General features: G+C 35.8%; 1 protein-coding gene across 1 annotated transcript; it reads right to left on the reverse strand.

Annotated features, from left to right (window-relative positions):
* Positions 1-1,814: 1,814 nt before the first annotated feature.
* Positions 1,815-4,337, reverse strand: LOC134230435 (uncharacterized). Its single transcript, XM_062712263.1, has 3 exons — positions 4,065-4,337; positions 2,932-3,275; positions 1,815-2,823 (listed from the first exon to the last, which is right to left on the reverse strand). Exons 1-3 carry the CDS (start codon positions 4,205-4,207, stop codon positions 2,417-2,419), a joined length of 894 nt encoding a protein of 297 aa, XP_062568247.1. The 5' UTR covers positions 4,208-4,337; the 3' UTR covers positions 1,815-2,416.
* Positions 4,338-15,455: the final 11,118 nt, after the last annotated feature.

The following is a 15,455-nucleotide window of genomic DNA, read 5'->3' on the forward strand; positions in this document are numbered from 1 at the left end:
TTTTCGAATAACAGAGCGAAGAACTCAATCACATTACATCAATTTAAAAGCCGAACTCAGTGTAGAAATATATATTAATGTGTTAAGATCCACAAATAAAATTGTTTATATTTTGATTAATAAATCAATTCAAGACTTTTGGAAATGTTCAACAAAATACTAGTAAATACCTTTACAAGTCCAAACAAATTTTGAAAAAAATAAAGGTCAAATATTTAATATTTTCATTTAGTATCAAGAGCGGCGATAGCCTAATGGATAAGGCGTTCGCATCGCAACCTTACGGTCATGGGATCGCGCCCCGCCTGCGGCGGTTTTTTTTTTGATTTTGAATTTCGTTCTTTTTCATAATTTTTACCAAATCAAGATATAAGCGAACTCTACATTTATAATATTGATAACAAATCACTATAAAAATAATTTTTCACCCATATAAACAATATTATCGATTGCGTAATGTGACTTAATGGTGGCTTAATGGTGGCTTAATGGTAGCTTAATGGTAGCTTAATGGAGTTTGGACATTAAGCACCTGTAAGTCTAGCTTAATGGTAGCTTAATGGTGACTTAATGGTGGTCTAAAAGTTACCATTAAGGACCTGTAAGCCACCATTAAGCTACCATTAAGCTACATTTAAGCACCCATTAAGGACTTAGAGTTGGCTTAATGGTAACTTAATGGTGGTGTAAATGTTACTTAAAGGTGCTTAATGGTGACTTAATGGTGACTTAAAGACAACCATTAAACCACCATTAAGGACCTATAAGCCACCATTAAGCCGGATTTAAAGGGTGTGTTTCATCTTGTGTCTCTCCTACAGGTCAGCAAGGGACCCGTGCTTGAAAGATGAGGAATTACAGAAACCAGTCATACATAAAAAAGAAACATCTCATGATATCATAATTTCAAGCCTCTATAACAAATGAGTGTAGAATATTATAAACGTTAGGACTAAATCAACTCACTCATACACAGACTCATCAGCTGTAAATTATTATTTACGTTTCACAGACAGAAATAATAAACAAAATATTATGTTCCTGTTCAAAATATTTTCAAGATTTAATGATTATGGTATTTCCATATTGACAATATATTATTGGTTCAAAGTAGAAAAAAACAGCATTTATTTTCATGGAATATAGTACGTGTAAATTAACTAATCATTACTAAAAATGTATATGTTGCCATTTATAAGTAAACAGAAGCATATGCCAGCATTCAATTCTAGTAAACAGTGTGGTAAAAATTATGTACAAATATTTGATATTACACTTATTGAAAGACTCTCGTCCAAAAGACATATTTCTTTTGGGTATGAATTTAACAGATTATTAACAGATTTTGCCGAAAATCTATGATATCACAGGAGGATGGAAATACCTTAAATGTCCTACCAGCAGAACGAGAGCTTCAATATTATCTGTTATCAGAGTCTTTGGTTAAAAGAGTCAATACAAGTACTCAAATACACAATGTACACGATTGACTACTCTCCTTTTCATAATGAAATAGCTTAACGTCTATTGTATATTTTCAGAACAAAGCTACACAAATAACAAAAATCACGATGTACTACTGATACCCACATGGCAGTTTATGGCAAAAGTATAAGTTTCTCAAAAGCAAGTCAAACTCGATGGTGAAAGTAAAAGAATAAAACAAAACGCCCATGGGCCACATCGCTCACCTGAGCACATTGGCTAGGACGAGAAAAGCAGAATTCACTTCAGTATAGAGGGGGGGGGGGGGGGGGGGGGGGGTGGGGGGGGGGTTGGGGCATTAATTTTAAACTACTTGATGATGCTTCTTATGTAAAACTTTGATCGTCAATTGTGACCCCGCCGTACCCCCGGGGGCATGATTTGAACAAGCTTGAATCTACACTACCTACATATTTTAATCTACACTACCTTAGGATTTCATCTTTCCTGGCCCAGTGGTTCTTGCGAAGAAGATTTTTAAAAGATGCCATTAATTTTTCGCAGATATTTAATTATCTCCCCTTGGAATAGGGTGTGGCCTTTCATTTTAAAAAACTTGAATCCTCTTCTTTCAAAGACACTTTGTAGCAAGTTTGGTTGAAATTGGCCCAATGGTTCTGGAGAAGAAGTCGAAAATGTGAAAAGTTTACAGACAGACGGACGCCGTACACAATGTGATCAATGAGACCCAAAGACAACACTGACTGTATAACCGTTTTTGTCATTTCCCAATCCTTTTCGTCACAGCTAATGTCGACCTCGATTCTTCACCCTAAAAAAAGTCACTATTCTTCTTCTTATCACAAAATCATTGATTTTTCTAAACTGAAACAAGAATAGTATTTATTTAGAGTTAATGCTGATGCTTTCTTTTCGGCAATTACACAGCAATCAGAGAGATATTGTTCAGTTTCTGGAACATTGGAATATTTCACTCAGTTCTCTGAATTAATGTAGCACTAAAGCTACTTCCAGAGGAGAAATAAGACTTTTTATGTGATCGCACCCAGAATCTGTCTCCTTTTTGTACTTCAATCACCACCGTGTTGCTTCCACACTCCGAATTATTGCTGTCCTCAGCGTAAGCAAATCCCACCCAGCGGTGACTGTAGTTCTTACACACCACCGCCCTAGCTATTAGACCCGCGCCCTGAGAACAGACCGTGACGTGAAATAGGTAAACACCGGAGTAAGTGGCCGTTAGAATCGAGTTCGAGACATCGAGTCCTTTTTCACTCCTGTGAAGAATGGATGGAAACATCAGGATATCTCGATCCTGTAGAGTCACTTCGCTATTTGTTTGAATTGTGAAGCCTGCTGACGTTTGGAGATTTAATTCTGAATTGAGAGAGAAAGAGAGTGAGTTTACCATGATTTTTGAGGATTAAATGATGTTAATAAGGTTATATATTTATTTCTGATTTAACATTTTTCAACCATTTTTACCTCTTAAAATATTTAATCCTAGATCTGTGTTGTTTTGGCGTACTGCTCTAATTTGATCCAGAAGACTTTGAACTTTTTGTTGACGTTGGCTTTGTGCTACAGATCTGGCAGCCATTACTCTCTCTAACCTACTGATATTTCCGGTGATCAACTCCATCTCGTGGTACAGTTTCCGGAACCGTTCTTTCTGATCAGCTGTCCTTTCCCGCTTACTATGAAGGGAATCATTTGCTTTATTCTGAGTTTCCTCCAGTCTTTTTGCCTCGGCTTGAACCATCGCTACGTCCTCGGTGTTGATTTTAGACGCTGTTTCATTTTTTAATTCAGCGACTTTTGAATTAAATCTGAATTAAATAAATTAAATTGTTAAAAGATACAAACAAGATCAAAATCTCTGAGAGTCTTGCAAAAATATATTGATGTACAGGTATCTGCTCGAAGGGTATTTTGTAACATTCGTTTTACCCCGCAGGAAACCTGCAGTCAATCAGTTGTAGATGGACCCTTGATCCAAAGTTCAGTATTTCCTTTTTTTTCTTTATTTATTGACCGATATACCGGTAATTAAACCGTTAATTCAGAAGTAAATTAAGTGTATCGTTTAGTGAATTTGCAAGATTCTTATTCCTATACTTAAGACTGACCCTGTATTATTTTTAAACCTCAGGAAATAGATCTGATCTCGGAAAACTGGCATCTCGCTAACTTCCTCATGATATAATTAACCAAGGTCTGTAACATTTAAAAAATCTCCTTTTAATTGAAATCAAAGAAAAAAAACATCTCTTCAAACATTGAAAATAAACTTTTTAAAAAATACGCTGGCATCCCAAAAATGACTTTAAAAAAGAAATACAACTGTCAGCGTGCTTTATTGTTGAGGCTTGAATAAGAAACCCTTCCTTTATATAGTATATACTATAGAACTCTGGACAAGTTTTAGGGGACATCCCAAAATCCCGGTCCCCAGGATCCTGGCAAAAACACGTATACTAGATCTCTTCTTTTCAAATTTGTTAGAATTCAAAGTTGCAAATGTTCATGATCAAGTATCTCTAATAAATCCTCCAAGTTCAAGTTCAGTCAATATTCGTGAAAATATATTTCATTTCATTTCGGGGTAAAAATTTTACCTTATGAGTTGGAGTCCGTTTTTGTCGATTAGAGTTTTAAATTCATCATAGTTGGAGGAACACTGATCATGGTCAACCGTCAGCCAGCTACTTCCCAACACGCGGAATACGCAGACAAGTAGAACCAGAATCTTGATGGTCATTTTACTGACTAACTTCCTTCGTCACAGGTTTACGCGTCAATTAATAGAGAAGATTTATGTTTAATCCTTATAAAATAAGTGGGATCGACTTACTAAGTGAGATGTCATTACGGGCATTTATATGGTGAATGAAGTGGATGGAATATATAAAAATGCAAAATGAGGAAGAAAGATAATTATGCATTATGTTGACCTAAAAAGTACTCATATCTGATATTTGAGATTTTATTGGTGGAAGTTAGTTTTAAACGCCCCAAAACTTGTTATGCATCTAAAAATTTAAATTAGCAAAACAAATTATGACCTTGGTCATATTTTTCTGAGGAAAACACATTTCGAATATTTCTCTCATTAAACAAAAAATAATTTTGTCTAACTTTGTAGCTTTACTTCTTATAAGTTTATCAAAAGACAACAATTCGTTTTGAATTGTCTGACTTCGAATATGGAAAAAATGTTGTTTTGGGATTTTTCTTTGAAGAACACAAAATTACTATTTCTCTCAATTATTTATTATCTTAAATACTGAGAGTGTATAATTTATAAAAGATAAAAATGAAGCTAAGATATGAAAAAAAAAAAGAAAAATATATGAATGATATATACAGTGTAAAGACAAACCTAATGCATCAATATGATGATAATAATTCTTAAAGATTGGATGTCAACTTAACATACTAGATAAAAATGGTTTTATATTTCTATAGTTTTGTTATCAAAAATAATAGTGTTACTTTCTAAAGGGGTCTGTCCTTATCATGTCAGAGTGCGGTATAATCACTTTTGTGTTTCCTCCGTGCTCAGTATGAGGCCGACTTGACTTAAATTGAAATTTATTTAGTGTTCTTTGTTGGATGTCCCGAGTGTAAATAGTTGCTCTGTTGTACCCCTCCCTGTTCTGATGTCAGTTTGTGCACTCCACAGGATCCTTTGTATCACTATCTTGCAGAATACTTCGCTTGGTACTTACACAAGTGTTATATACCTATCTCTATCATATCACATATCCATCTATTGTGTTTCTTTGAAATCTTAACAATCAGACCTTTATCCCATACCAATGCTATAGTTTCTTGCTTCCAAAATGTTATTTAAAGTTTTTCCAAATATCCTGTTGTTGCCTCTGAGTCAGCTTGAAACATCTTAGCTGTTATTCCATCAACTCCACTGTTTTTAAATTTTTTTTTTAAAATAGCTTTGATCATTTCTTCTTTCCGTATGGGGCTTGTATCTATCTCATCTACTTATTCTATTACCTGTCCTTTAATTTCAACTTCTAATGGATGCATGTTTAATAGACGGGCCGTTTTGTAATTTTAAAGTACTGTTTCCATCTTTTCTTTCTTTAGGCTTGCCCTCTTTGCTCTTTATTGGCTGTTGCCATGCCTTTCTTTTCATTACTTTGCACTCTAGTTATCTCATACAATTTTCATATGCCAATAAATGACTGCTTAACTGCTCCCGTAATCATCTTCTGTCCACATTATCCTGTCATGGATTCCTCATGCTGCGTTTTACATGTACCTCTCTGTCTTTGATGTAAAGTTGTTTCTTAAGCTTCTACAATGTATTTAACATTTCTGACCTGCTGTTGGTAGCGAAGTCTGATTTTTAACTGCTTCCTTTCTTCTACCACCGTCCAAGAATATATGTTTATCCAAGGTTTTTGTCTCTTTTCTTTTACTCCAAGTGTACTGTCTGCTGTCTTGAAATCTTTTATCATACTTTCCCAGATTTCTTCAACATTTTCCTCCCACTGTGGGATGTGGAGACCGGTCCTTCGGATGAGACCGTATAAACCGAGGTCCCGTTTCGCAGAAGCAATTCTAGCACTTGGAATATATTTTTCTCTAGCAGAGAAAGTTTTGTGACATCGCATTTCTTTCTACGTGTGTCTGCATCTTGCTCTCGTTTCTTCAATTTTATTCTGATCTTACTCATTTTCAGTTTATTAATCACCGCTTGTATCAGCTCCAGTCATGCTCTTGTATCTTAGATGGCTATTCTATGTTGTTTTGATATAAGCATATGAACAGTTTGTTCTTAGGTTTATCCATCAGATCCATGGAATACTAGTATTGTGTCTTGGTTTATGGCCTCTAATGCCTTTGTTGCTCCATGGAATATTGTGTCTTGGTTTATTGTCTCTAATGGCCTTTGTTATTGCTGCCAAACTTTGCATTGAAATCTCCAATAATGAGCAATATGTCATGTTTTTGTATGATTTTAATGACTTCTTGTAATTGTTATATGAATGCTTCCTATATTTACTCGGAGCTTTGTTCGTCGAGCATACCATAATCAGGCTTATTTTTATATTTGATGTACATAATCTTGCGCACTTCAATCTTTCATTTACGGGTGTCCATTCATTCAATTACGTCTTAGTTTTCTGTGTCAGCACTATTCTACTTCTTAATGTAATCCATCCTCTCTTCCTACGTAAAGAACAAGTTTTCCACTTTGCAGTGTAGTTTTTTAAGCTGTAGCCCAGTTATATCCAGTCAGTATCTGTCCATCTCCTGTTCCAGTCGCCCGGTGGTTAGAGCGTCTGCTATAGAGTCGCAGGAGTTGATCCTGACGTCGCGGGTTCAAATCCCACTATAATTAATTGTTTAACGTCCCTCTCGATAATTTTTAACTCATATGGAGACGACTCTTGCCGGTGGGGAGCTGTAAATTGTTGTCTTATGCTCGGCACTCAGGGCCATTGAGCATTGACGGATTATTTTCGTGCCAGCATGAACCTACTGCGACACAAGACCTCAGTTTATATGGTGTCAACCGATGGACCGTTCTCCACGTCCCACAGTGGGAATCGAATGGGAATGGGAATCGAACCCGCAACGAAAGGTTCATCTCTCACATCGCAACTCTACAGTAGAGGCTTTAACTAGTGCGCCACACGGGTACCCATACGAAAATGTATAGTTGACCGTCAACTACTCGTCAACTGATAATGCGAAAACAGTTGACCACTCGGAGTTGAATGCTTTTCTGAAAAGCGATCAACTGATTTGCATAAAACGGCCAGTTGACCATTAGTTGAATGTTAATACTTTGAAATTTCATGCAAAACAAGAGTTGACCACTAGTTGAACACTCCGACTTGTTAGAAAATTTCTCCCACGCTACATTTATGTTGGGTTCAAAATTACATTATCACAGATCGGGTTTGTTATACCATAATACGCCAGTTTCGAGATTGTAACTCTCCTGTGATAGAGGCGCAAAAAGTATCCATTTCAGCATGGAGGTAGGACAGGCTGTTTCTGTATACATACATTCTGTATTCATAAATAAATGAACAATATTTATGGCTTTTAAACTTTATTAAATGTTATAAAAAGATAATGATATTAAGCTGTGATGCATTTGATGATTTTATCAAGTTCAACTATGCATATTTACAAATTTACTTTAAATTATAGGTACTTGAAAACGAAATAAACGTCATAGTCTTAATAAAAAGTGACTGATTTTCTTGATTGTACAAACAAAAAGTTTGTGGGTTTTTTGAAGTTGTAATAAGGAAGAGAATCAATGTGTCATTTAGATCGCCTACGTACAATGTTCAGATGCATGTGTACCGTTTTTATTAGAGGTCCAAATAGCTTCCCTCGTCTGAAAAGTCTCACATCAACCGACATTTTCTTTTTTGTTACGATTTTTTTGCTTTAAAAAATGAGGTCTTTAAATTAATTCGGTTATTCTCGAAATGTAGAGTGCATCCCGACAATCATGTAGTTATGATAAACCAGTATATCGATGATACAATGTATCCAATATCAAACATTTGTCCCACCTGTTTGTTTACGCGGCAACGAAACTCCCCTCCCCATCGAAAGAGCGCACCAAGGGAGATAATCTCGAAACTTGCGTATTACAACAACCAAGATTTGAATCAGTACATGTGTGTTTTCTGTAGAAGGTGGAAATTTTGATTTGAAACATTATTGTTTTCGTGATGATTCAGCGTGTGAAATATATCTCATGTACAATTGTAAGTATAGAAAATGTAAAGATTTGTTTTACTAAGCTTGTTATTTTTAAACAGATAATAGGAATACAAAACACTGTACACCCATTCTCAATATAAGGGCACAAATGCCTCTCTGATTTTTAAAAAAATGAAGTTCAAGATAACAATTTTTCTATCAATTACATTTGAAAGAAAGTATGTGAAGATTTTGTTTCCAGATTTTTTTTCATCAAATTTTAATACGTGGAATAATGACAAGACGGTAAAGTAGAGGGTGATTTTATTCAGAAATGTAGTTTGAAATGTACGTTACTCCTTCTTCAATGTCCAAAAAAATATGTCCAAAAAAAATGTAGTCATTAAATCACAATTGGAATATCTCATCTTAACACCAGCACATCCTACCAACTCTGTCAGCAACATATTTTCTCGGCATACGAACGTGCGTTTGATTTTTCCTTTCAAAAAACAAAGGTTACTTTTTGATCCAGATGTATAAAAACATTTTTTTAAATATATGCTTTAATTCTTCTCTCTGTTTTGTTTAGAGCGATCAGTTTGGAATCTTTTTATTTTCTATAGATACTGGAACTTAACATGTACATGTAGTAAAATTCTATTTTGTAGTTACTGTCTTTTTTAACCTTTATCCATGCCGATTTAGAAAACTACGTAAATGTAACGTACATTTCAAGATATATTTCTTTTTAATAAAAAGCTTAAAAATCATCTAGAAATTCATTGTTTTGTTTCCGTTTATTCCAAAAAGATTTTCTATGTAATCACATTGTGTTATATGTCACAATCACCACTATAAAGACACGATTGCCTCAGAATATTAGTAGGTAACGTACATTTCAAGCTTGTAATAATATGTAAATTAGTAATAAGAAAATATTGAAAAAAAAAGCAATTATTGACATAAAAATCATTTCAATGAAGCGTTTTAACGCAGTAATATAAGAAATCATAATGTAACAAACGAGGTTATTTGTCATCAACTACATGAATGTCACGTCACTTCGGTAACGTTCATTTCACATATTATTGGGGAGTCCCCTCCACCTCAGTTCATAACCATTCTTTTGTGCTGTTTCGCTGAAATTAATACCGGTCGTAGCCTAGTTACCTCTACCTGTGTGCAAGGGTACAGACAAAAAAAAAAGTGTCAGATGTATTTTGCTATGATCTAATAAATGCTCGTGTTTGGCCATTGAAACCTAAAATAAATCTATTCCGAATATATCCATCGACAGTCTTGTTAACAATTTCATTTAGTATGTTGCAACATCGTTTGTCAAAACACAAACATACGTGCTTTTCAGCAGATCTGGAAAAATATAACCCAAAATGCAATGATTCAAACAAAACTGAGTATTGTGTGCCTTTCAGTATTTGAAATGTACGTGACCGTCTTGTGTTCTGGGTTTATTTGTTTTGATTCTTTTTGTTTTGTTTTGTTTTGTTTTTTTACCAATTATAAGCCTATGCATACCTTGTTTTAAATTATCAACAACAATTAAATTAATATTGACGAAAAGTCGCATATTAAAAGTAAACAAACTGCAAAAATGTTGCCAAAGATGAATTTAAGAAACTTGGAAATAAATTTTCTAGCAATGTGGTAACAGTCTACCACATTTACGAGGATTGGGGGGTGCATTTAGATGGATTTATGTGGTCAGTTGTCAAATGGATTGTAACGATAATTTTGTTTCGCTCGTGTTACAAACGCAATTCACTGACTAAATAAAAAAAATGTCAGTTAGAAATACGCAAAATGTACGTTACCATACATTTCAAATATAAAAATCAATTCTCTTCCACAAGCGTACGTTAGACACGCAATATATTGATACTATTTGAACTTGCATATCATAAGAAATGCATCATACAGGTTTCGTATTCAGAAATATATACCAGGTATCAAAATTATATTACATATAATTGACCTTAATATATTTTTTTCCTCAGCAGAAACGCTTCTTTTCATTAATTTTGGGATTTAGCCGACCTTCAACCTTCGAAACTTTCCTTTGTGTACACATTCGAGTGTGTGAAAGTATGAGAATACATGAAAATTCGTGCGAGATTCACTTAATTCGAATTTCATGGTAACGTACATTTCAGTAACGTACATTTCAAATGATCACTTTTCATGTAAAAAATAATTTTTAATTGTGTTAAGCAAAACGTCTTTGCCAGTTTACAGGATACAAGGGGTTGCTTATTCAGAGTCGTCTCATATTTTCTACTTAATATATATTCTTAATGGAAGAATATAGGTAACGTACATTTCTTTCTTATCTCTACGATTGAAAATCTCTTTCATTCCGTAAACATATTTATAAAAGTTGCTCAAATTGTTCAATTTCATGTTACATTATCTAAGTAGGAGTAATTAATCCTTTGAAATTTCAAATTTAGCCCATCAATAAATAAAGGAGAACAAAACTATCAGGTGTATAGTCTTTGTGTTTGCTTGTAATGTGGTTGAAATAGAATTAAGCGACAGGGACATTGCACAATAAAAATTATTTATTATCACAAAGAAAATGTATTTATTGTTATGAAAAGAAATATATTTGATACAAGGTTTAACTTATCAGAAAATTTTTACTTGGGAATCAAAACTATATATTACACAGAGGGGATTCAGCATAATATTTGTCTCGGCGACAGTAACGTACATTTCAAATAGGCTACTATATTTGAATTTGGAACTCCTTAAATACCCTTTCAGATCGATAATTATATGAATTCTTATTCATTGTTATATGACTATTTATAATGTTGATTTAAAAATTACATCAGTGGTATTTCTTCTTAATGAAAATGAGGCGACATTATTTGAGCCCTTAATATTGAGAATGGGTGTGTAGCCAGTATAGGTCCCTATTTTTGTGTACTTTTTTAAATATTGAAAGAATTCTGAAAACTTGTCATGCATCAAGTGTTTTGTTGTGTTTCTTGTTGTGTTGGTAAAAATTACCATTGCTTTAGACTAATTTTATATATAACCTTTTCTGCACAAAAAATGAAGAAGTCATGTAACAACTTATGAGAGTGTGCCAGCTCAATTCATTTTTAATGCATTTAGATTTACAAGTACATGTATGTCAATTTAGAAACTCCATTGTTTTGACTTTTCATATTTTCAAGAACACTGCTTGTCTTAGATTTCAAATCTCCCTCCATTTTTTTCAAAAATTTAATGAATGCAACCTACGTGCAGTGACTATAATGGAGTATTCAACTAGCGGTCAACTGCAAAGGAAATAGAGGAGTAATCAACTAGCGGTCAACTGCAAAAAAAAAATAGAGGAGTAATCAACTAGCGGTCAACTGTCAAGGAAATAGAGGAGTATTCAACTAGCGGTCAACTGCAAAGAAAATAGAGGAGCATTCAACTAGCGGTCAACTGCAAAGAAAATAATGGAGTATTCAACTAGCGGTCAACTGTAAAGGAAATAGTGGAGTATTCAACTAACGGTCAAGTGTAAAAGAAATAGAGGATTATTCAACTAGCGGTCAACTGCAAAAGACATAGAGTAGTATTCAACTAGCGGTCAACTGCAAAGAAAACAGAGGAGCATTCAACAGTGGTCCACTCTATGCAAATGAGTTAATCGCTCCCTCATTTGTATGGCAAAAATTCAACTAATGGTCAATTGACGGTCAGTTGACCGTCAACTAGGAGTCAACTGAATACTCCGATTGAATTCTAATAGTATTTTTTCATATGGGTATGTGACGGGGGATGTATGGTGATATTGACACGTTTGCATAATATAAGAATAATAGTAGAATAAAATTGGTTTTTCCAGTACTTGCATCCGCGTGTAATTTTGGATATTTGTGTTAAGACTTATATGGGTTAAATTTGTAGTTTTTTTTTTGCTCTCTGGTCCGAGACCAGAAGAGCTTCTGCGATAGTAATGTAACGTGCAAGGGAGGTCACTGCCTGTGAACCCCCGCAGGCTCGTACCCGTGATAAAAACGGATAGCCTTGAGATGCTGCAAATATGTACAATGCGCAGTCTTAATCACTTGGTACTGCGTATATAAGGTCTTTACTGGTAGCGAACAAGTGACACTGGCAGGGAAATCCACACACCAGCGCACTTCCACAAGAGACAAGCAGGGATGACCGCACACTTGCCCTTGCGCAGTGACAAGCAGGGATGACCACACACTTGACACTAATACGGTTCTAGTCTAGAGACACTGGCAGGGATGTCTGCACACCAATGCTCTACCACAAGATGCAGGCAGGGATGTCCACACACCAGATCTTGCGCAGCAACAAGCAGGGATGTCCACACACTCTGTCAAGTAATAAGCAGGGATGACCACACACTTACTACTTAAAACAGTACAATATAAGCAGGGAAGTCCGCACACTTATATGTACACACACAGGTTTGTCAAGTTTTACCTCTAGAACCGACCTTGCAATCCTCGCCAGTAAAAATCCTATATATCCTAACACCATCTAAAATACTTAGTGATTATTTATTTACAAAGTAATTAAAACACGAATCAAGCTTCCAATCAACCAATCTTTAGTAATCCAACTAGTGTAACATACAAAGATTATTATTGATCACTTTAATTCAAATTCAACACTAATTAAGTATTTATTTTCGATGTATATAATAAGTAATTAACAATAACAAGGGCGATAACTTTCGCTATAATGAAATATAGAAAAACAGCTTTCTGCTTCATTACCCCCACCCCAGCTTTATGCGTCCTCGCATAAGAAAAAAACAACTGCATTTTTAAGAATCGAACAAATGCTATTTACAAAAACAAATATCTACACTGTATTCCCCATTTGGCAAAATAAAATATGTAAAAATATTCTACTCAACAGAATAGTAATTACAGTATCACATTTACCATTGCGCAAAACAAAATGTTATATTTTGTTTAACCCAATGGTAAACAGAACCAATCAGGTTCACTTGCTGGCCCAGGTGCCTTTCATTTCTTTGAATTCCCTCTGCAAAGTCTCAAACTTTGCACTTAATTCCTCAAGTATCGAGGCAGTTCTTCCTTCCGCGGATTCAACGGTAGTTGGGCGCGCATAGTTCTTTTTCTCAGCTCTGTTGTAAGCTTCTAATTCGACAGCCAATTGTATAGCATCATTAAGATGTTTAGGACGCGCCTGCTTAATGCGGATGCGCATTTCCGAGTCGACCAATGCGTCCACAAATTGGTCTTTAGAGAGCGTTTCCCGAATCTCAGCTGACGCAGTGGGGTAGGCTAAGTTGGCAAGTCTGCGAATGGCCTGTCCTAACTCCGGAAGAGATTCTCCAGCTCTTTGGCGTCGCTCACGCATCTGCACCCTGTATAGCTCAGTTTGACTCGGAGGTGCGAATCTGTCTTCAAGGGCTTTTACAAGTGTCTGATAATCGGGCTTTGCCCCTTTTGGCATGTTACCTAACACTCCTTGCGCACTTCCCCGAAGAGAAACTGCTAGATACAATCCCTTCTGATGATATTTCCATCCACTAATTTCTGCACATGCCTCGAAATGCGCATGATAATCCAACCAAGGACCACTGCCATCATACGTTGCTGGCTTTATCATTTGTCTTTGCGCTGGAAACTCTGCTAGCGCGTCGTCTCCGCTATGAGGACTTGCAAATCTAACTCTGGATCTCCTTCTTGTTATCCCAGGAAGAAGAGAATCGTCTTGATCGTCTCTGTAAAGTTCTTCAGGACGAAGTCTACGCCAATGTTTGTCGTTTTGCGCCGCTTCTCTGTCGAATCTTGTAGGAGACTTTGAATGAGTGTAATCGCGAGGTCCCTCTCCGGCTTCTCTAAACATGTCCCTGAGAGATTGTCCTATAGACTTTTCTTCAAGGATAGGTGCGTGCTGGGTTGACGCACCATCATGTTCATGCGTCGGTGACGTTTCTTCTGTCGGTCGCAACTCTCCGGATATTCGAGATACACCAACACCTGAGTCTCTTACTTTGTCTTTCCTACGAGGGGTCACTGGAGTCGACGACTTGAAACTTTTGTTCCTTAGACTTTCTTCCTTCAGCTCTGCAAGCTTCTCTTCTATCAGAGACAGTTCTTTGTCCACGTCTTCCATCGCTCAGCTATCTCAAGGTATCCCACCGCTGCCACCAAATTTTATGTAACGTGCAAGGGAGGTCACTGCCTGTGAACCCCCGCAGGCTCGTACCCGTGATAAAAACGGATAGCCTTGAGATGCTGCAAATATGTACAATGCGCAGTCTTAATCACTTTGTACTGCGTATATAAGGTCTTTACTGGTAGCGAACAAGTGACACTGGCAGGGAAATCCACACACCAGCGCTCTACCACAAGATGCAGGCAGGGATGTCCACACACCAGATCTTGCGCAGCAACAAGCAGGGATGTCCACACACTCTGTCAAGTAATAAGCAGGGATGAACACACACTTACTACTTAAAACAGTACAATATAAGCAGGGAAGTCCGCACACTTATATGTACACACACAGGTTTGTCAAGTTTTACCTCTAGAACCGACCTTGCAATCCTCGCCAGTAAAAATCCTATATATCCTAACACCATCTAAAATACTTAGTGATTATTTATTTACAAAGTAATTAAAACACGAATCAAGCTTCCAATCAACCAATCTTTAGTAATCCAACTAGTGTAACATACAAAGATTATTATTGATCACTTTAATTCAAATTCAACACTAATTAAGTATTTATTTTCGATGTATATAATTAGCAATTAACAATAACAAGGGCGATAACTTTCGCTATAATGAAATATAGAAAAACAGCTTTCTGCTTCAGTAAGGTGTCCGGCCGTCCGTCTGTAAACAATTTTTCAAAATGCTACGTCCTCCTACAGTTTTGTCTGATTTTAATATAACTTGGCACAAAAGTAGACTACAATAAAATACATAATTTACATCATAGATGCCGAGTAGTATTGATTACTCCGCGCCCTCGATTTACACGCCCCATGAAAACGATATAACGTAATAGTACGATGCAATCTATGATGTAAGCAACTTGTCGCATGTCTGATGACGTAAATTTCATTGAGAGTGTCAAAATTCAATTTAAAAAATTGACCTGATTTCTGCCCCCTGCAATGATAAATGTAGGGGCGTGGAAAGTATTATTGCATATGCGATATGGGATATATTACCACAGAAAGATGAAAGAAAATCACCGCAGATACCGGGTATGCGACAAATTATGTATTTTAGTGTAGTCTACTTTAGTGCCAAGTTATATTA

The sequence above is a fragment of the Saccostrea cucullata genome, unplaced genomic scaffold, assembly GCF_032062105.1.
Source record: "Saccostrea cucullata isolate Sc308-1 unplaced genomic scaffold, CSIRO_AGI_Scuc_v1 ctg4800, whole genome shotgun sequence".
NCBI classification, from domain to species: Eukaryota; Metazoa; Mollusca; class Bivalvia; order Ostreida; family Ostreidae; genus Saccostrea; species Saccostrea cuccullata.

Coding starts and splice junctions, on each gene's coding strand:
- LOC134230435 (XM_062712263.1), bottom strand. CDS start 4,207: ATGACCATCAAGATTCTGGTTCTACTTGTCTGCGTATTCCGCGTGTTG. Junction 3,276..4,064: donor AACGGACTCCAACTCATAAG/GTAAAATTTTTA, acceptor TATTTAATTCAG/ATTTAATTCAAAAGTCGCTG. Junction 2,824..2,931: donor AGGATTAAATATTTTAAGAG/GTAAAAATGGTT, acceptor CTCTCAATTCAG/AATTAAATCTCCAAACGTCA.